At 42.8% G+C, this 23,387-nt stretch overlaps 1 protein-coding gene across 1 annotated transcript in view; it reads right to left on the bottom strand.

The window, feature by feature from the left end:
- Positions 1–23,387, bottom strand: part of fggy (FGGY carbohydrate kinase domain containing) — a 274,702-nt gene continuing 251,315 nt past the window's right edge. The window contains exons 15-16 of the mRNA XM_067990291.1: positions 9,494–9,555; positions 1–1,508 (exon numbers count right to left, since the gene is read on the bottom strand). Of these exons, the coding sequence (XP_067846392.1) occupies positions 1,427–1,508; positions 9,494–9,555 (144 nt within the window). The 3' untranslated portion in view covers positions 1–1,426. The remainder of the gene's footprint in view (positions 1,509–9,493; positions 9,556–23,387) is intronic.

A 23,387-nucleotide genomic window follows, 5' to 3' on the forward strand; every position in this document is an offset into this window, starting at 1 on the left:
CATGGTTCAAAATCTTTTAGTTTTATTTAAATATTTTCCAAGGGTAAAATGAAGAGAAAAAATTCAAAGAAGCAGCATTGTAACAGGAATCGATAATAATACAACACTGACAAAGGCAAAAGCAGGTGAGACCATACAAAACAAAGAATTCTTTTTGGTCATGGATGCCAATTATAAGAATTTGGAAAACGTTCTTAGTATCCTTGAAGTGGTATATGCTTCTACTGGAAACAATTTTATAATGTGCTGGAGTTCCTGGGACTCTGGAGTCTGCCCCATTTACATTGCACGGAGGCTTTCATAACACAGGCAACAACGGAGAAAGAACTGCACAATACATAACATTTGCAGTTTGCAAAATGCCTTTGAATTTCTGCCTGCAGATCTTCCCTGATGTTGGGAAGTTCACTTGGTCTTTATAAGGCAGCGATGCAAAAACTGCACTAGTGGCCTGTAATGGTGGATCGAACACTTAACCTGTGCATGGCCTGCAGAAGCCTAAGTCTAAGTCTATTGCCAGAGGCACCGATGGTACCTCATTTATGTTACAGCACATTCACCGAGTTGGAGCTGCTTGTAGCAGCAGCATTGTAATGTGAAAGAGCCAACAAACAGGTGGAGAAGGAACTTAGGTTTCAAATCTCTCCTGTCAGGTAGAAGTTTGTACAATTATTCTTGTAACATGTACCACTTCAAGCATTTACTCTGTCATGCAAAATGAAATAGGTCCAGTAAATGATAGTCTAGCGGCTGGGTACCAACAATTGTGTATACATGTTTGTGTTGCTGTAGTTTTCTCTTAATTAGAATATTGTAGGATAGGCTTACAACTTTAGTTCCAATTTGAAATGAGTCTGTGAGTGTGGTATGTGTGGGTCGGGAAGCGCCCATGACAACGCCAATGTGAGGCCCACTTTCATTTTAAGAACCTTAGAATTGGTCTATTGTAAGACACTCAAGCACCTTGTAAACACACTGGTCCCGAGTAATTAATCCATGACTAACAGTAATTAAAAGCACATTTTTGCATACATTTATATTATAATGGTAGCATCAGTGCAAAGCAAAACTGACACTGCAGTTATATTGTATATGTAGCTTGAATCTGGAGTCAGGGCCTGACCCGACGTCACAGTAAGACTCCCTGGGCATTAACGTCTGATTTACAAGGCACAAGTTTAGCATTAACGCAAAAGTGAAACTGCTTACATGTTTTAATTGTTTTAAGCTTAAATGTTTTTTTGGGGGGAGACACACTTAGGACTTAATCATCTAGAATTTATGTTTTACATAATACAAAGTTTTCATACCGTACAAAGGTAGTAATGAAGTAATTGCAATTTTACTACCAAATAATTATTTCACTTGGAAAGTAGTAAAGCATTTTGAGTGAATTCCAGCCATTTCCTCCATTGTGCTGTGGCAGTCAGATGTTTTGCATAATAGCTCTGTATTCCCTCTGGTGCTCAACAAGCTTCAGGAAGACTTTGTATTTGTTGTCATAAAACCTATAAGAAAAAAAAAGTTCTAAAACATTTTAATAATAATACAAAACCTCCATCAATCTAATCTAGATGTTTTGGTCAGATTTGCTTTGTTTGGAAGACTTTGTACGTGATTTAAATAATACTTCAGTACAGAAATGTTCCTCTGCGTTTGCAGCTTGGACACATTTACAGTAACAAAACAACAATCCCAGACCAACTTTATAGGTCTTTAGGCTAAAGCCAGTTTCCCCTGAGATTTCCCCTGTGCAGTATAGATGAGCAGACACATGGGAATGATGCACAACATACGTGCCTGCAAAAGTTTGGGCCCCAGATGTTTCCTGTGTTATGTTTCAATGGTAGAAGAAAAACTGCCTTGTCCCAGTAGTTTTTGTACAGAGTTCGGTGGCTGTGTAACTTTCACTCAAATGCTTCGGGAAAAGAAAAAAAACTACTGGCAGAAATGTCTTTTTGTAAAACAAGCATAAAGAACATATAACTAAAACTATAAATGCAGCTATTTATTTATAGCAAGCATGAAGGATACGTAAGAGTCATTTCATGAAGAATAAATAGCCAGCAGGCAGGAAGTGAATTCTAGACAGCAATCTAATAAAGGGGTTCGCTGTAGGTTGCAATCTAATGGAAGGGTTCACTGTAGGAACAAAACTCAATCGGTTTCTAGCCATCATGTGAATCCTGAGATTAGATCAAAGGTTTGAAATCGCTTCCTTTTTATTACACAGCAGACACTTTCCTCTGTTACTGATTGTGCAATTTACTGTTTACAGCTGTGGTGCTTGGAATGTGAGAAATTTTAGGAACAGTGTAACGAACTTTGAATTGCTAGTTGAACTTCCTTAAAAGATTAAACTGGTTTCTTTCCCTGATTTAACTAACAACAATGTACCATTATGCAAATGAAAAGATTTGTGCATTTGTATATGTTCGTAAGAATGACACCAATATGTGGAGTCTCCAATCTGCCAGGATATTCAGCATTGTATTTAGGACAACTGTTCTTCATTGTGAATTGTGTATATGCCTGGAGCACAATGAAATATGTCTGATAATCTCTACTTCAAAGGGATTAGAAGTGTTGGGTTTGATACTTATTAGATTGTAAAAGATGGAGTTTGAAACAAGGCTGAAGTTCTTCCGATTTCTGGTGACTGATCAGATGAAAGGCTTACTCCCTTACTTGATATGCTGGTATAGGGACTGATTTTCCTCTGCTTCGTATCAGGGAAGTATGCTTATTTCCGAGGTGCAAGGCAGAGGAAAATAGGGTGGAGACCCTTGATATCACAAATCCAATCACTTTGCGCTGCACGCAAAGTTCCAGGGATTTCCCAAGGGAGGGGGAAGAGTTCTTGCACCTAGTCGTCAAGGCAAATGTGGGGCCAAATAGTGATGCAGAAGAACTAGAGAAGAATGACCTTGCATTTATATACAGTCTCCACCACTTATAGCGGGCACGTTTGTACGAACCCGATTTGCCGGCTATACGCGATGGCCGGTATAATACCTGAAGAAAGTTAGTTTTTCTCCCTCTCCCTGTAACGAGCTGCCTGCAGCTCCCCAGTTTTCAGCCACTTCAATGGAAGCGGAAAAGATGTCGGCAAAAAGCTTTCGCGTCAGCAACTGTGACTGGATATGTCCGGATAAAAAATGTGGAAATGTCAACTTTGCAAGATGAATAAATGGTAACAGATGTGGAAAGAACACGTGAAGCAAAGCTAATGAAGGCTGGAGGAACGGAAATTGGAAAGACTCTTGCAGAAAAAAGCCGTGGACTTTTCAGTGCCAATGACTGGCAGTGTAAAATGTATGGGAATGTGAATTGGGCAAGAAGATCAGAGTGCAACATGTGCAACACTGCAAAGTATGCCAAACTAGAAGAAAGGACTGATACTGAGGTGGATTTAATGAAAGAGAAACCTTAATGAGGTGCGTACTAATGAGTAAGCACAGCTGTTTCTGCCCGAAATAAATGGAGCACTTAAGACGCTATAACCGGCAACTTTGAAATTGACATTAATGCAAATGGATAATGGTTATCGATTTTTGCCCGATGTAAGCGACTGCCCGTTTTAAATGTGGACATTTTAAGTGATGGGGACTGTAGTGAATTTCATAATCTCTGGGTGTACCAAAGCACTTCACAGCCAATAAAATACTTTTGAAGTGCAGTCACTGTTGTAATGTAGGGAAACAGAAAACACAGAAGCAAAAAAACATTTATAAAGGTGAGGATTTACTTGGTTCAGCTCTCCTAGAGGTTCTGCTTGAGGATGCCAGAACTACCTTTGGGGTGGAAGCTGTTTAGTCTCACACTTAAAGGAGATTATTGCACCCTGGGCAAGATGTCCTTCTCTTTAGGGCCACCTCTGGATGATCCACAGTTATGCCATTGAAAGATGGATACAATTGGAGGGCAACAAAGATACCCTTGGGAAGGAAAGAGGGTCCAGAATACTAGCAGGAGCATACAGAGCAAAAGGAAAAGCCTGACGGGCACCGCATGGCAGGCGTCAAACACATCAGAAATGCTCTCATTACGGATAGATATTCATGAATTTCATGTGCTCCCCCCCCACCACTCCATGGAACTTCATAATGCTTGAATAATTCACAATCTCCGCAACACTTTCCTGACCATACAGTATGACAAATAACCTGTGTCACAGGGAAGCACAACACACCCATTCCTCCTCTTTCTCCCCAACAGTACCTCCAACTTTAGTGGCAGTACTGTGATGTAAATAAGGTGATGCTGGTGCCTCTAGGGACACAAAGTACAATTTCAAGAAATGGTTTCCCCTACGTCATCTGAAGCACCACTGGCAACAAACATAAGTGAGTGACTCTGCTGGCACGAGTCACTTAAGGTTACCATTTGTTCTGACCTGAGCTGAGTGCTAATCCAGCCAGTAAAAGCCAGCAGTGCAGTTTTTGCATTGCTGGGCTTATGGATCTTTTCCTGGCAACAGGGAATGTCTACGGCCAGAAAATTACAATCACAATCATAACTTGTAAACAGCTGCTCATAAACTGCCGTTTCTCTGAAATCCATCTGCAATGTAATCAGATCAGATTCCAGAGTACTGGGAACGACAAACATTATCACAGAAAAATGCTGGAAAGAGTCAGCAGATCAGACAGTATCAGAGAGATAAACCACGGGGTTAACATTTCAGGTCGATTACCTTTTTTCAGAACGAGAAGATATTAGAGATGAGGGAAAAGGGGACAGGAAAAGGAAAAAAGGTCTGAGATTGGGTGGAATGCAGGAGATGCTTAAATGGCAGAAGTGATGATGGTGTAAGGCAAAAGGAGGTGATAATGAGAGAAATTAGAGAAACAAAAGATGTGTCCAGATGATGTGTGAACGGTTACAGCAGAAAAGCAGAGGAGGAGGGAAGCATAGAAAATCTGGTGGGCGGCTAGGTTTAAAATTGTCCCCATGGTATTTTTTATATTTGTAGGAGAAATCCAGAATATATGGTGTACCCTGTACTGCTTCTGGTTTATAGCCCAACAGTATAAGGATTTATTGTTTGGCCTCTGGCATGTTAGAATCATAGAAAGGTTACAGCAAGGAAGGAGGCCATTCAGCCCATCGAGTCCGCACCAGCTCTATGCAAGAGCAATCCAGCTAGTCCCATTCCCCCATCCTATCCTCGCAGCCCTGCAAATTTTTTCCTTTCAAGTACTTATCCAGTTCCCTTCTGAAGGTCATGATTGAATCTGCCTCCAACATCCCCTCGGGCAGTGCACTCCAGATCCTAACCACTCACTGGACACAATGCTCTAGTTGCGGCCGAACCAGTGTTTCCTAACGGTTCGTCGTGACTTCCATTCTTTTGTACTCTATGCCTCTATTTATATCGGATCCCGTGTGCTTTTTTAACCGCTTTCTCAACCTGCCCTGCCACCTTCAACGATTTGTGCACATATACCTCCAGATCTCTCTGTTCCTGTGCCCCTTTTAGAATTGTGCCCTCTAGTTTATATTGCCTTTCCTCGTTCTTCCCACTGAAATGTATCACTTCGCATTTTTCTGCATTAAATTTCATCTGCTGCGTGTCCGCCCACCAGCCTGTCTATACCCTCTTGATGTCTATCAGTATCCTCCTCACTGTTCACTAAACTTCCAAATTTTGTGTCATCTGCAAATTTTGAAATTGTGCCCTGTACACCGAAGTCCAAGTCATTAATATATATCAAGAAAATCAGTGGTCCCACCACTGACCCCCGGGGAACACCACTGAACACCTCCTTTCAGTCTGAAAAACAACAGTTCACCACTACTCTCTGTTACCTGTCCCTTAACCAATTCTGTATCCATGTTGCTACTACCATGGGCCGCAATCTCGATAGTAAGCCTACCATGCAGCACTTTATCAAATGCCTTTTGAAAGTCCATATAAACCACATCAACTGCATTGCCCTCATCTACCCTCTCTGTTACCTCATCAAAAAACTATCAGGTTCGTTAAACACGATTTGGCTTTAACAAATCCGTGCTGACTTTCCCTAATCAATCCACACTCGACCAAGTTACTGTTAATTCTGCCCCGGATTATTGTTTCTAAAAGTTTCCTCATCACTGAGGTTAAACTGACTGGCCTATAGTTGCTGTGTTTATCCTTACACTCTTTATTGAACAAGTGTGTAACATTTGCAATTCTCCAGCCCTCTGGCACCACCCCCGTATCTACGGATGTTTGGAAGATTATGACCAGTACCTCCACAATTTCCACCCTTACTTCCCTGAGCAACCTAGGATGCATCCCATCCAGACCGGGTGACTTATCTACTTTAAGTACAGGTAGTGTTCCAAATACCTCTTCTTTATCATTTTTTAGCCCACTCAGTATCTCAATTATATTTTCCTTTACTGAGACTCTGGCAGCATCTTCTTCCTTGGTAAAGACAGATGCAATGTACTCATTTAATAGCTCGGCCATCCCCTCTGCCTCCATGAGTAGATCTCCTTTATGGTCCCTAATCGGCCCCGTCCCTCCTCTTACTACCCATTTACTGTTTACATGCGTATAGAAGACTTTTGGATTCCCTTTTATGTTGGCCGCCAGTCTATTCTCATACTCTCTCTTTGCCCCTCTTATTTCCTTTCTCACTTCCCCTCTGAACTTTCTATATTCTGTCTGGTTCGCACTTGTGTTACCAACCTGATATCTGCCATACGCCCCTTTTTTCCGTTTCATCTTACTCACTATCTATTTGGTCATCCAAAGTGCCCAGACTGTACCCGAACCATCTCCTCTTTAAAGGCCGCCCACTGTTCAATTACAGTTTTGCCTGCCAATCTTTGATTCCAATTTACCCGGGCCAGATCTGTTCTCATCCCACTGAAATTGACCCTCCTCCAATTGAGCATTTTTACTTCAGAGTGGTCCATGTCCTTTTCCATAGCTATTCTAAACCTTATGATACTGTGATCGTTGCTCACTAAATGCTCCCCCACTGACACTTGCTCCACTTGGCTCAATGTTATCCTCAATAATCCACTCATACAATCGGGTTTTGGTTCATAGGAAGTGTGGGCTTGCCGGCAGAAACTAACATTTATGGTGAACATGAATCAAGTCTTTTTTTTTATTCGTTCATGGGATGTGGGCATCGCTGGTGAGGCCAGCATTTATTGCCCATCCCTAATTGCCCTTGAGAAGGTGGTGGTGAGCCACCTTCTTGAACTGCTGCAGTCCGTGTGGTGAAGGTTCTCCCACACTGCTGTTAGGTATGGAGTTCCAGGATTTTGACCCAGCGACGATGAAGGAACGGTGAATTTTCCAAGTCGGGATGGTGTGTGACTTGAAGAGGAACGTGCAGGTGGTGTTGTTCCCATGTGCCTGCTGCCTTGTCCTTCTAGGTGGTGGAGGTCCTGGTGGATGGTACACACTGCAGCCACAGTGCGCCGGTGGTGAAGGGAGTGAAAGTTTAGGGTGCTGGATGGGGTGCCAATCAAGCGGGATGCTTTGTCCTGGATGGTGTCGAGCTTCTTGAGTGTTGTTGGAGCTGCACTCATCCAGGCAAGTGGAGAGTATTCCATCACACTCCTGACTTATGCCTTGTAGATGGTGGAAAGGCTTTGGGGAGTCAGGAGGTGAGTCACTCGCCGCAGAATACCCAGCCTCTGACCTGCTCTTGTAGCCACAGTGTTTATGTGGCTGGTCCAGTTAAGTTTCTGGTCAATGGTGATCCCCAGGATGTTGATGGTGGGGGATTCGGCGATGGTAATGCCGTTCAATGTCAAGGGGAGGTGGTTAGACTCTCTCTTGTTGGAGATGGTCATTGCCTGGCACTTGTCTGGCGCAAATGTTACTTGCCACTTATCAGCCCAAGCCTGGATGTTGTTCAGGTCTTGCTGCATGTGGGCACGGACTGATTCATTATCTGAGGGGTTGCGAATGGAACTGAACACTGTGCAATCATCAGGGAACATCCCCATTTCTGACCTTATGATGGGAGGGAAGATCATTGATGAAGCAGCTGAAGATTATTGGGTCTGGGACACTGCCCTGAGGAACTCCTGCAGCAATGTCCTGGGGCTGAGATGATTGGCCTCCAACAACCATTACCATCTTCCTTTGTATGACTCCAGCCACTGGAGAGTTTTCCCCCTGATTCCCATCGACTTCAATTTTACTAGGGCTCCTTGGTGCCACACTCGGTCAAATGCTGCCTTGATGTCAAGGGCAGTCACTCTCATCTCACCTCTGGAATTCAGCTCTTTTGTCCATGTTTGGACCAAGGCTGTAATGAGGTCTGGAGCCGAGTGGTCCTGGCCGAACCCAAACTGAGCATTGGTGAGCAGGTTATTGGTAAGTGCCGCTTGATAGCACTGTCGACGACACCTTCCATCATTTTGCTGATGATTGAGAGTAGACTGATGGGGCGGTAATTGGCCGGATTGGATTTGTCCTGCTTTTTGTCAACAGGACATACCTGGGCAATATTCCACATTGTCGCCTCGATGCCAGTGTTGTAGCTGTACTGGAACAGCTTGGCTAGAGGCGCAGCTAGTTCTGGAGCACAAATCTTCAGTACTACAGCTGGGATGTTGTCGGGGCCCATAGCCTTTGCTGTATCCAGTGCACTCAGCTGTTTCTTGCTATCACATGGAGCGAATCGAATTGGCTGAAAACTGGCTTCTGTGATGGTGGGGATATCGGGAGGAGGCCGAGATGGATCATCCACTTGGCACTTCTGGCTGAAGATGGTTTGCTTCAGCCTTGTCTTTTGCATTCACGTGCTGGACTCCTCCATCATTGAGGATGGGGATGTTTACAGAGCCTCCTCCTCCTGTTAGTTGTTTAATTGTCCACCACCATTCACAACTGGATGTGGCAGGATTGCAGAGCTTGGATCTGATCTGTTGGTTGTGGAATCGCTTAGCTCTGTCTATAGTACGTTGCTTCCGCTGTTTAGCGTGCATGTAGTCCTGAGTTGTAGCTTCACCAGGTTGGCACCTCATTTTTAGGTACGCCTGGTGCTGCTCCTGGCATGCTCTTCTACACTCCTCATTGAACCAGGGTTGATCCCCTGGCTTGTTGGTAATGATAGAGTGAGGAATATGCCGGGCCATGAGGTTACAGATTGTGGTGGAGTACAAGTCTACTGGAAAGTAGCCTGTATTGTAACAATATGAAATATTATGAATGTAATACCCAGGTGGCGCAGTGCCTTGGTACATTAATGCTCCATATTATGGAAGAATCACAGAGGCCAAACCCCTCACCCAATAGTTGCTGATCCCTGCTTAGAGATTTGAGGAGGTACCATTTGGCAAAGAACAAGTAAATCAATAGAGGAGCCAGCCCATTCCTCTCTAATGGTCCTTCTAGAGGATAGTACGAGACTGGCATTGGCAAAAGTCTGGTAATCAGATCGCCTGCCTGTCCTCTCTGTTGGGGAATAGATCATCAAGGTTAATAAAATGGAAAAATAAATCAAGTTAAGAAAATTTTAAGATTAAGTACCTTTTTTGCTCCAGGTCTGGATGAATTACCTTTCCAATTTTTCCCATTTTTTCCATAGCTTCCTGTTGAATACATTGAAAAAGGTTTCCCATTATATAGGTCATTAATAGTTATTCAATTTTCTATCAATTTAATACTATTGTACTAGTACATTTGTCATTTCTTTTTGAACAGAGACAGGGAAGAACATAAGGATATAAGAATGCATGTAATGCAAAAGGGCCATTTGACCCATTATGCCTGTTTCCCTAAATCATGTACAATTTGACCTGGTAATGGACTCTTCTCAGTTTATTTAATCTCTTGATACAAGTAAATCACCACTAAAAGAATTCTGTGAAATTTCTCCCTAACCCTGTAGGTAATCTAACATTATTATGCATTATTCAGCTCTCTTATTACCTTCAATTTTGTTATTAACCAGATATTCATCCATCTTATTTTAAAAGGAACCATCAAACATAGCACTGACTGCTTCGGTTGGGAGTTGATTTCATGTATGCTAACCTCAGTGAGAAAAATCTTTTTAATTATTAAGGAGTTAAATATTAAACCTTCTGATTATTTATTTTTTTTACTTCTTCTCTTGCCAATATCCCCCTCCCATTCTTTCTGGAACCTTTCCCAAGTGGCTATTCTTCAGGACAAAGCGTCAACAGACTGTTCAATTATAGAGGGCATCAAAGCCGAGCTTGATCCTATCCTGACTGGTGATCCTACAGCACAGGCTGCCGGTTAGTGATCAAGAGTGGGAACCAAAGTTGATTTTCCCCTCCTAACCCAGGGGCGCTAAGGTCCATTGTTTTTTTCCCCTGATCATCACTTAGGTGTTCAGGAGTCTTTGTGGCAATTGCTGTGGTGCAGCTTTTTTCTCCCAACAGCTGCCATGGTGTCACAATGGGTTTTTCCATGGGAATCTCCCAAAATGTCTGCTTTTTGGAGGGCAAAGATGAGGACAAATGGACAGAAGGAGCCAGCTGAACCAGAGATACTCAGCAAACATATACCAGCATCCCAACATTAGAATCTACAGGCAGAGATGCACATACTTCCATTACTTGCCTTGCAAATGTGCCGACTACATTACCAATCCTGTCTACATCTTCCCTATGCCTTCTACAAATACGCCTTCAGCTACACAACCTTCCTTTTTTAACGCAACTCGCAAATCTCCCAATCATGGCATCTGATGGAACCTGACCAAAGCTTTTACAAAAATATTCTGCACACCACCTTTGTGGAACCATAAGGGCGATTTTAATCCTGACCGTCCAGCAGGAATGGGGCTAAGGTGGGGGGGAGGGGGTGGTTAAATTTGCTGTAGTGGACATACCGCTCCGCTCCCACTGCATTCCCAACGGCCACTAATTTAACCGTGCAGTTTTTTTTGTCATTGTGGTGTCCGCCAGAGGCAGGCGGGGCCCACGTGAATACATGCAGATCAGGGCCCTGTGATGCAATGAGCACTCCGATACAATTTTAATGCAAAATCACAGAGGTCCTGCCCAATGACCAACCTTCCAGTAAAACCTAATGGGATTAGCCTCAGAGCCACTGGAGCAGGATTTAAAGGGGCACTCATCTGCAGGCAATTGCATCATAGGATCTGTGCTGTTTGGATTTCCAGCTTCCAGATCGCTTCTTTCTGATCAATAGTAAGCTCTGATGCTTATAATGGGTGCTATTATGGCCAGTTTCATTTGGATTGAGCAAGTTAGGGGAAGAGGAGCAGCAGCAGTTAAGCCTATTAAAAGACAGCAGGTGAGGGGGCTGCTCGTAGGAGGCCACGCCCAGCACATCCAATGATCTGCGGGAAAGCAGACTGCAGAAGATGAGCGAATTCTTGAAAATCCCTATCTATTCAGACCACCAATCTGTCCAAGGTGACACCTGTCTCTAAGGAGTGAGCCCAGAGCCTGCATGGCAGCTGTTTGAGCTTTCACCAAAGCTGCAAAGGCTGGTGACGTTGACTCCTTTTGTAAGTGCCTAGTTGCTGCATCCTTGGAGGTGGCCACACACTCCAAGGTAGACTGCAGAGTGCTGATGTCATGCAAGATGACACCACACAAGCTGGAAGCGGACTCCTCCACACTTTCAGCCACAGTGCAGAAAGCCCTTGGCAGGCTTTCCAATACCTGGTATAACTGCTTGTGGGAGGCAAGCAATTTTTGTTTCATGGCTGAATCCCTGAAGTCCTCATCTCTGTCCTGCTCAGTTGAGCTGGGAGAGTACCTCACCCTCCAGCGAGCTGTCTCCTGGGCTGTCCTTGCCACCAGTACCTGCTGCTGCTCACTGGTGCTGGTTGTTTCATCATGTGTGGACCCCTCTGGCTCATTATCTAACCCACTGCTTTAAGAGGTACATTCTTGCATTAAATAGACCTCGGGCAGCCTGCTGGAAACTGCACAGAGAAAATGGGTGAACTGCTTGTTTCCCAACATGATCGGGTGGGCAGTCCCAGGAATAAAAATCGCGAGAGCCTCACACTGGCAACGTCATGGGGGGCTTGCCGCTTATCCCGCATCCCACCGACCCAATTACTGCCCTGAGTTAAAACCAGGGTTCATATTTTTAATAACCAAACATTGACCCGGAAATTGCTTGAAAACAATGCGATGCTAACAGTTATTTCTGGGAAAATGGAAGAGCAAGTTCCGGAGAGCGCACATGTGCAGTCAAACACGGAAATCTGGAAATTACTCTACCTGATTCCCTGCTTCTCCGAATGCTTCGTGGTAAAGGGATCTCACCAGCTGGAATCAATGGACCAACGCAAACTTGCTCTCCTGCCCAGCTGGAAACTAACTAATCTCTCCAGAAAAAAGGTTCGCTGAGTTATATCAGGTCTAAACTAACTTTTAATGGCGTGGTAAGTATTAATGACTGCCAAACAACCTCTCTGGCGCTAAAAAACAACTTTTAAAAATGTGGAGTCTTATTCCTCCCGATATTAATTGTTGTTGGACATTTAAAAAAAATTTTAATTTAAAACTTTAATTTTTTTTATTTTTTCTTTCTGTCTCTTTTGTCTCTGTCCTTTAATTCGATATTTCTTACCCTCTCTCTTTATTTTGCTTTCTCTAACTGATTTTACATTGAATTTACTGTTGTAACTTTCACTTCCTGGTTCTGACTCTGCACAGCTTCTCAAGGATGCTTCAAGCTGATTGGTTGAGGGGAGAAAGCGATCCTTTCCCTGCTTTCACAGCTGACAGAAGCCCGGGAGAGAACGCTGTACTTTTTGCAGCTCACCATTGAAGCAAGATGGCGCCCAGAAGCCGGGGAATAGTTTATGGGTGAGTTTATAACTAACGAGCGGCAGGTGAGGTTCATTCGCTGCTCAGCGCAATTTCTGGGCCATTAGGTTTTCCAATAGGGAGCGTCCCCTGGTGAAATGTAGATGCTATTAACTGTTGCCATGCACATCTTGTAAGTGCTTCTTCCGTGGCAGGAGTACGAGAGGTGACTTGTTGGTGTGTGTAAATAAATGTCTCTTGTGATTAAGGTGGCCCTTGGCTCCTGGCAGCTGAGTCCCGAGATGGACCTGCTACAGGTTCATCATTTCTGTTACTGCAGGGGCAGCCTGGAGCTACATGCTTTCTGCCAACTATACAAGCAAGAGGGAATGCTTGTATAGGTGGCAGAAAGCATGTAGCATATACCGGTGTCCTGAGAGACTGCATTATCACCAGTGCCTGTTCTTGCTATGCCACTATTACTGGGCAGGCCTCATCATGGCCATTTATGTGCGTGACATCATTGGTGCCATTAGGTCTGCTATCATTCAAGTCCTCTCTTGGGGTTCTCTGTAACCAATCCCAAATCCCTTCGAGGCCAGAAGAGATCACGTGGTCCAATCTAGCAGCCAACAGTCTAAGTATCTATGGGAGAAACACCAACTGCCCCTAGGGTCTCTGCCAAGGGGGAACTCCGCTGCAGATGTTCCTGGAGTTGCCATGTACCCTATGGTGGATTGAAGTGTTGTGAAATATCCTGCAAAGCAGAGCAGATGCGACTAGTAAACTCCTCCATCTACAGCACAATGTTTGGCACATCCCCCCGTGCACCAATGCTCCAAAGCCATTCTTCTTTTAAAACCAGGTTCCATTAGATCCGGATCCTTAGGCTTATCATTCGAACTGGGACACAAGCCGGTCCTCCAAAAGACAAGTTCCTCCTCCTGTACTTTTGCCACAAGCTCTTGCTCACACATGCTCTGTGTACTCCCCTCTGGCACACTCTCTATATCTCCCAAAATGAATGTGGCTGAGCTGGTGCTTGGGAGGCAGAGTAGCACTGATGGTGTGTGCTGTGAAGTGCTGGAGGTACTGGGGCCTTGCTTGGCTTCTTCTGGCATAGCTAGAGAAAAAGTAAAGGAAGTCAGATTACAATGGGGCCAGATGAGCAGCCTTCACAATGTAAGGGTACATTTTCTGATTGTGCGAGCAAAGCTCCACACTGGGAGTGCATAATCTGTAAATTTTACGCTACAGATTTGAGTAGAAGGAGTAACACAGAGAATGAATTCAATATATGCTTTGCTGGCAGTTGCTCAATGAGAGAATAGGATGAGGAACAACAGCAGAGAAATTGCTAATGAGCCCTGAGCTGTGTCAAATCTCATACTTTGCTATCTCTGGCACTTCTTGTAGCTTCTCTTCCCAGGATTTTGAGGACTTCTTTCTCATATGGGTCTAAGGGATAAAGTTATGAGGTCTATACCTATAAGTGTTCTCTCTGTTATGGGTTGCCTTCTCCTGCAAGAAGAATAAAAGGAATGAGAAGCTCCAGTTGTTAAAATGGCATGCAGTACGTGTCAGTACGCAGCACATAGTGAGTTGTGATTACATGTACGTGTAACATGCAGCTTTATTAAATGGGAGGGATGTTTTGGGCTGAATTGCTTGTAAGGTGTGAGTAAAAGGACATTTCCAGGTGAAGGCACAGAAAGTAGAACACTGTTTATTTTGTTCTAAATAGCACCAGAGCCACATTCCATCACTTTGGTGGTGAATAGGAGCTCTGCTGAACACCATTACTAAGAAGACCAGAAAATCTGATTAATGTGGCACAGTAGGTGCCATTACCTGACCTGCAAAGTGTTGAGCAGCAAACCAGTCTTGTCCAGTGATGCCGATGAAGTAAAGTAACAACTCTACTTTGGTCTCCCTATTAATTCCTTCTTTTCCTATTAAGTGTCCATCTCTCCACCTTGTAAAGCGCAATAAGAGCTTCTTTTAGGTGAAGAACACTACATAAATGTAAGGTACATTAGTGTACCATTTTAAGCTTGAAAAACATCTGATACACTGGTTTAGGGGAAGTAGCCTTTACCTCTAAACTTCATAACAGGAAATACAAAAAAAATTCGAATAGTTTCCGCATTTTCTTCTATTATAACTAAAGGGATGACTTTAACACGGGATAAGAATTGGGGGTGTAGGGGCTGAAGCGGGCGGCAATCCGTCCAGTCCCCCAGAGAGTGAGGCCTGGGAGATCTTTACTCCCGGGCTTCATTTACATGCTGCGACTCTGACTCCCGTCCGAAGCAGGTGGGAATAATGTTACCGCTGGCGGGCAGGAGTCAAAAATTGGTGGGAGAGATCAGGCGGCCACCGGGGATGCAAGGAAACGGTCGGCAGCAAGGTAAGTAAAAAGCTTGGGGCTAGAATCGGGGCATGGGGGAAGCCTGGGGCTCTTTTCTCCTCCTGGCCCACTTGGCACCTTTAAAAATGAAAAAAACCAACACTTACCCGGGAGTCCTGTGGCCAAGAATCCTACTGCTGCCGGCCTTTGGTGGAAACTGTGCAGGCCTCAGGTGGGCCTGAAGTTAACAATCCTCACGCAACCCAATGACATCATCGAGACTTGACACTGCCCTTTAAATAGGCCCATGCTGCTCTGGAGCACGCGGCCTTCCCATGCTTGAATTAAGGCAAGTAAGAATGGTGAGGGGCGGAACATGGCGCGAATGACCCTTCCACCATCTTAACCCCCGCCTGTTCCATTCCCGCCGGGTTGGGGGTGGGGGGGGGGGTAAAATCGGCCCTAAAACTCTGTTGTTTCACATCCAAAGTGCTATCCTGGATGTAGCCAGTTACAGATGGTCCTTGGCCGCCTATAGTCGATAAAGAACATAATGTAACAAAAAGAATGCCATAGCATTAAATAACTGCCATCTCTCTTGACATTTTATACTGTTTTATGAATTACAGCATTAATTTATGATAAAAGTTTGATCAAAACCATTTGCCATTAAGATATATGTGCTATCTGAAATAAAAGATAGTCTATTTCCTCTCTGGTAATTTAAACTAATTGTCACCAGGACAATTTTTTAAATTAATTGCTTCAAAGTACATTTTTACAGCACTCGGGGGGAGGGGGAGGGGGAGGGGAAGGCGGAAGATGGTAATGTGCAATTTATTTGAGTTTGCAATTGTCTTTATGCTGTAGTTAAGTTATTTTAGGTGATAGCAGGATTAACAGTGGCTTTCAGGTTCCTCTTTTAATTATTTAGTGTTAGGTGACAAAATGCTTTCTGACAAAAATATATATGTTTCTAGGCTAAGACTCAACCAACTCCTACCCATATTTTACTGATGATTTCTTCTAAGTTTCCATATATCCATATCAAATTTGGAAACAATGAACTATATTAACCTAGTTTTTTTGTAGTTGAGGGACCCTGATCAGAAAATGCAGCACTTCTCGAAAAACTTCTGCTCAAAACACATTTTAAGTCAATTCAGGGGTAATTTTAACTCCCTGCATTCCCATTCCCCCACTGCTACCATTTTAACTTGGGCCTACTGCTGGCAGTCCACTGAATCCGGCGAGAGACTCATTAATCTATGCAAATCGGCATCCTATGATGTACGCAGGAACCTGCTGTAGTTTAGAGTGCCTGCTGGGTGGAATGTGTGTGCCGTGGTTGCTCTGCTCAGTAAAACCTGGCAGTCAAGGGGAAGAGGCCCAAAAAAGATAAGTCTAAAATTATTTTGCAGCTCCAGGACCAGCAAACTCCAGAAGAATAATGTAGCCGCTGTCACCCTGGAGCTCCCCTCTCTGCGAATAGTCCTCCCCCACCCACCTCACCTACCTTCCTGCCATCTGGCACAGTATCTGAACTGCTCGATATTGCATGGCCCAAAGATGGCGAGTCGCAGCAGGATGCCCGCTCGGGGCATACAGCTCTCCGGTGGCAATGGCACTAGTCTCCCACTGGCGAGATCGGGCGAGCAGAGTGCTTAGCTCTTTTTTAATTTTCTAGTTTTATGGGGTTTTTTAGTATTGATTTTTGCTATTAATTTTTCTTGGCAGTTTTGTGATAAAAATGGCAATTAAAATTTTTTTTTGAGAATTTCTTTTTGCCTAGTAGTGCATAATGTTTATGTGGAAACTATGATAGTCAAATTGTCTACTAACTTGCCTAAAAGCCAAATGTATCGGAGGCATTTATAAGATTGCAGCAGAATAAGAAGAGCTGAAGAAATTGCAGACATGAAAAAGGAGCTGTTATAATACAAAAATCATGCAAGTACTTGTGTTACAATAATCTTATTTGTGAATCCCTTTAATGCCACATATTTTAGTACATTGCTTAAACTTCAAAAGTGCTGAAGATTCAGTTTCCTGCTAACAGCTGCATAATGGATGATATGTGTTTCTTTACTTATTACTACATACATTTACTTACATTACTTACATTTATTACTTACATTTTCTGAGTACTACATATTTTTCTTGATTCTCCTGAGAGATCTCTCGATATATTTTATAGTTGAATCAAAATATTTTAAAGTTATATAATTGTTTCCATATTTTAGAATTTAATTTCCTCTTGTAATGTATTGGTCAATGAGTTCAAATAAAATAAAGTTAATAGCTGCATTAAAGTAGTGCACAAAGAATTTTACACAATCAGTAATCAGTACCACACCACAAGAAATTAAATTCCTTGGTGTATGTACATGGAGTTATATCAGAAAAAATATGAATAAAATATCAGAGGAGTGCATAGGGAATCATATACAGGAAGAATCTGATCCGTATACATTTATCTGATCCTAACAGGCATTTTCTGTTATCACAGGCTATTTCAGCTCTTTGCATACATGGATTATAGTGACTAAAGGGGAGCTGGGCCTCAAGAGATATTTCCCAGGAATGTTTAACCAATTCCTTAAGAATTAGGATCAAATGGACCAAATGATTTCTATTGTTTTTTTAAAAAAAAGTAAATTCCTGAAATTCTTAGGAATAAAGGGGTTAAAATCTATGTGAGAACAGATTAATGTGTGTCTCCGTTACAGTCCAATCACTGAGTAAGAGCCCATTTCTTTTCATTTAGGTTGTAAATAGCTCGATATTTTGTTTATAAATTGCTGCTGTTAGTTATCCTGAAAAGGAAAAAAACATAAAACCATAAAAATTTCAGATGTCATTTTGTTTGACTGGTTGGCGACAATCCAAGGTTAAACGCTGGGAAGAAAATAAAACTTCAAAAACGCTTAATGACAAAAAGAGAGACTGGTACAAACAGAAGCCATTCACGATGACTGCGCCCTTGTTGTATACTATTTCAAAGCAGTCTTGCTAATGCCAGTGCTGGAACAAAGCTGCCATTGCTTTGAAAAGATCAAAATGCCATTTACTTCTACTTCAGCTCATGCAATCTCAATAACTGTCTGGGGAAAGTGAAAACAAGCAAAAAATGATACACACCAGTACATAGAAGCCCATTAAATAGTGCAATATACCATTAAATTTAACAAGGCTTAGTCTCAAAGAATGTATTGTTGTCAGTGGTTAATCTATACAATTCATCACAATTTGGGCAACATTCTTCAAAACAGATAAGACTGGAACTCTTAATATTTTCTTATATTTTAATGAATGACAAATCTGAAGGGTTATTTATGTACTTTCATATAATTTTTAAAAATATTAATTCCTTATCCTGATGCATAGGTAAAATGCTTTTCTAGTTCTTAAACAGAGAAAGCAAAATTTGCTCTTCACAGTCAGAAGCACAATGGGAATAAGGGAAATTTGGCGTTTGATCCACTTTTCAGCAGTCAGTCGGTCTCTACTGAGTGGTTCTGCTGCGAAAATGCCCTTGAAACCAAAGAGCTAATTTTATAAATCTGTGTTTCCAGCACAGAGCTTTTCCAACTGGGAGTAGGAATTTGGGTGCCTGCCCCCAATGATTTTCTGTCCATTCATTTTACAGTTATGGTGGATGAGGCTCTGCACCAGAAGTGCAAACTCATAAAAATAGCCCTCAAATCTTTTAAACTCTATTAAGCAAAACTATCTGCAAATTACAAACTGACATTTTTGTCATAGGTTTGGTGTAATCTCACTTTTCTTTTTACAATCAGCAAACAAACCAGTAAATAATGCGGGCACTTGTAGATTCCCTCTTAGAATCATACAGTACAGGAGGCCATTCGGCCCATCTGCCTGTGCCAGCTCTTTGAAAGAGCTATCCAATTAGTCCCACTCCCCCGATTCTTCCCCATAGCCCTGCAAACTTTTCCTTTTCAAATATATATCCAATTACCTTTTAAAAGTTACTATTGAATCTGCTTCCACCATCCTTACACGCAATGTATTCCAGATCATAACAACTCTTTCCCCAGAATATTATATAAAGGTAGATTTTTGGTCACTATGGCCAGTGGCACAGGAGCAGATGAGGTGGGGGGGGGGGGGGGGTTGGAAAACCTGTTTTCGATCAATTACGGCTGGATCTGTACCACTTCAGCACTGAGTGCGATCTTCCATTTGACCTTTTAGATCAGCCTAATGTGGTCATGCCAAAATTAGCCATAGTTTCAATTAAATACTACAATGCATTTAAATGAAGACTGGTTCAGGACGAGTTACAAATTCAGGTCAGCCACAGGTATCTACTTGGGTTTGGAGGTGTCAGTCACTCCCATAGCAGTCTGATTGCACGCTTTTATTAAATACAGATGTTGACTCTCACTGTCCTGTATCTGCTAGCTCATTAATAGGACCTGGGACTGTACCAATAAAATTCCCAAGTGCCCACACGTGACTTTCTTTCAAGTATTCTAATGCTTCTCTTAGGTGCAATCTGAGGAGCAGGATCGCAGGAGGTGGTTGACGATTCATGCTCTACAAAAGGGTGATGGGACTGAGGTGGCTTTTCTTTCATTGTAGCGTCTGTGGCAGATTTAATTTTCTGTGGGTGAAAGTATCAGAGAGGCATTGGGTACAATATTATAGTGATTATGATACTGGACTAGTAATCAAGAGGTCTGAACTAATAATCTAGGGAACATGAGTTCAAATCCCATCATGGCAATTTGAGAAGTTGAATTTTTTTTAAAAACAATCTGGAAATAAAATGCTGATGTCAGTAAAAGTGAACATGAAGCTGTCGGATTGTTATAAAAACCCAATTGGTTTACTAATGTCCTTTAGGGAAGGAAACCTGCCGTCTCTACCTGGTCTGACCAATATGTGATACCAGTCCAACATCATACCTATTAGCCAATGTCCCAGACTATTCCATCACCATCCCTAGGTGTGTCTTGTCCCACCATCAGGATAGACCCAACAGAGGAGGTGGTACAGTGGTGTTTAGTCCGGGGGGGAGAAAATGACCCTGGGAGTCCTCAACATTGATTATGGACCCCATGAAGGCTCATGACTTCAGGTCAAATATGAGCAAGGAAACCTCCTGCTGATTACCACCTACCGCCCTCCCTCAGCTGATGAATCAGTCCTCCTCCATGTTGAGCACCACTTAGAGGAAACACTGAGGATAGCAAGGGCACAGAATGTACTCTGGGTGGGGGACATCAATATCCATCACCAAGAGTGGCTCGGTAGTACCACTACTGACCGAGCTGGCCGAGTCCCGAACGATATAGCTGCCACACTGGGCTCACAGCAGACAGTGAGAAAACCATTACGAGGGAATAACCTACTTGACCTCCTGAATGCTGCGGTAGTATGCAGGGCACACTCCAATTTTCATGCTCTCCAGCAGCTTACACCCATTTTACACGTACCTTTTGCCAATTACTACTCCAATGAACTAAGCTGGTAAATCCTTGTGTAAATATCTCTCCTGACCATTAGAAGGCACAAATCTATTTTAATGGCATAATTGCAGCACAACTCACCATCTGAAAATTCACCCTGAAGGTGTTGCTTACTGTTGCTGGATATGCTGGAGAATCTTTGGCTAGTTAGTGTCAGATGTACTGAAGGCTACTAACGTCCGATTGCAAGGTGCGGAGGTGGGAATTGTACTTTGATAGGATGGGAGACTATTAACACATGAACAATGCCAGACAGGAAAAGACCCTCTGGTCCATCCAGCCTGTCCCACACAATTGTGATACCTTGTGTATCACAATGTATACCCTACCCATCCCACCCAAAACCATGTGATCTCTTGGGAGAAGTGAAAAACCAAATAAAACCCAGGCCAATTTGGGGTAAAAATCTGGGAAAATCTTATTCGATTCCCCTAGGCAATCAAAACTAGTCAGGAGATCACTCTGGCCCAGATAATTCTATGTATTACCGAACTTTCATATGAGGTGATCTCCGCTCAACCAGAAACAGATCCAACTCTCGCTTGAAGAAATTGAGCGAATTGGCGTCCACTTCACGAGCCGGCAGCCTGTTCCAGAGGTCCACTATTCTCTGGGAAAAGAACCACCTTCTGACATCTAACCTAGATCTGGTCTTGTACAACTTAAAACTGTGGCGCCCGGTCCTCTCTAACCTATTTAATTGGAACAAACTGTCAGCTCAAACATAATCTATTCCCTTCATCCTAAGTCTATGCTTCTCTAAAGTGTAGAGTCCCAGCTCTTTTAGCCTGTCTAGGTAACTTGCTTTAAGCTGGGAATTAGTCTAGTGGCCCTTCTTTGCAACCTTTCCAAAGCCTAAATATCACCCACCATGTGAGGAAAACAAAACTGGACACAGTATTCTAACTGAGGCCTGACCAAGGTCTTGTACAAAGACTATGAGGGGACGAGGCCTTTTAAGGCAGCGGCTAGATAACTGGCCAAAAAATTGATAAAGAGGGAGAAAATAGATGATGAGAGTAAACTAGCAAGAAATATAAAAACAGATTGTAAGAGCTTCTACAAGTATGTAAAAAGAAAGAGAGTAGCAAAAGTAAACGTGGGTCCCTTAAAGGCTGAGACAGGAGAAATTATAATGGGGAATAAGGAAACGGCAGAGACGTATTTGTCTTCACAGTAGAAGACACAAAAAACATACCACAAATAGTGGGGAACCAAGGGTCTAAAGAGAGTGAGAAACTTAAAGTAATTAATATTAGTAAAGAAAAAGTACTGTAGAAATTAAAGGGACTAAAAGCTGATAAATCCCCTGGACCTGATGGCCTACATCCTAGGGTTCTAAAAGAGGTGGCTGCAGAGATAGTGGACGCATAGGTTTTGATCTTCCAGAATTCACCAGATTCTAGAACAGTCCCAGTGGATTGGAAGGTAGCAAATGTAACACCGCTATTCAAGAAAGGAGGAGAGAGAAAACAGGAAACTACAGGCCAGTTAGCCTGACATCAGTTGTTGGGAAAATGCTGGAATCCATTATTAAGGAAGTGGTAACAGGGCACTTAGAAAATCATAATATGATTAGGCAGAGTCAACATGGTTTTATGAAAGGGAAATCGTGTTTGGCAAATCTATTAGAATTTTTTGAGGCTGTAACTAGCAGGATAGATAAAGGGGAACCAGTGGATGTCATATATTTGGATTTTCAAAAGGCATTTAATAAGGTGCCACACAAATGGTTGTTACACAAGGTAAGGGCTCATGGGGTTGGGGGTAATATATTAGCATGGATAGAGGATTGGCTAAAGGACAGAAAACAGAGAGTTGGGATAAACAGGTTATTTTCAAGTTGACAGGCTGTAAGTAGTGGGGTGATGCAAGGATCAATGCTTGGGCCTCAGCTATTTACAATCTATATTAATGACTTAGATGAGGAGACCGAGAGTAATGTATCCAAGTTTGCTGACGATACAAAGCTAGGTGCGAAAGTAAGCTGTGAGGAGGATACAAAGAGTCTGCAAAGGGATATAGACAGGTTAAGTGAATGGGCAAGAAGATGGCAGATGGAGTATAATGTGGAGAAATGTGAGGTTATTCACATTGATAGGAAGAATAGAAAAACAGAATATTTTTTAAATGGTGAGAAACTATTAAATGTTGGTGTTCAGAGAGATTTGGATGTCCTTGTACACGAAACACAGAAAGTTAACAGGCAGGTACAGCAAACAATAAGGAAGGCAAATGGTATGTTGGCCTTTATTGCAAGGGGGTTGGAGTACAAGAGTAAGGAAGTCTTACTGCAATTGTACAGGGCGTGGTGAGACCACACCTGGAGTATTGTGTACAGTTTTGGTCTCCTTACCTAAGGAAGGATACACTTGCCTTAGAGGCGGTGCAACGAAAATCCACTAGACTGATTTCTGGAATGAGAGGGTTGTCCTATGAGGGGAGATTGATTAGAATGGGCCTATACTCTCTGGAGTTTAGAAGAATGAGAGGTGATCTCATTGAAACGTATAAGATTCTGAGAGGGCTCGTCTGGGTAGATGCTGAGAGGCTGTTTCCCCTGGCTGGAGAGTCTAGAACTAGGGGGCATAGTCTCAGGATAAGAGGTCGGCCATTTAGGACTGAGATGAGGAGGAATTTCTTCACTCAGAGGGTTGTAAATCTTTGGAATTCTCTACCCCAGAGGGCTGTGGATGCTCAATCGTTGAGTATATTCAAGACTGAGATCAATAGATTTTGGACTCTAAAGGAATCAAGGGATATGGGGATCAGGCGAGAAAGTGGAGTTGAGGTCGAAGATCAGCCATGAT

The sequence above is a fragment of the Heptranchias perlo genome, chromosome 9 (assembly GCF_035084215.1).
Source record: "Heptranchias perlo isolate sHepPer1 chromosome 9, sHepPer1.hap1, whole genome shotgun sequence".
Lineage (NCBI taxonomy): Eukaryota > Metazoa > Chordata > Chondrichthyes > Hexanchiformes > Hexanchidae > Heptranchias > Heptranchias perlo.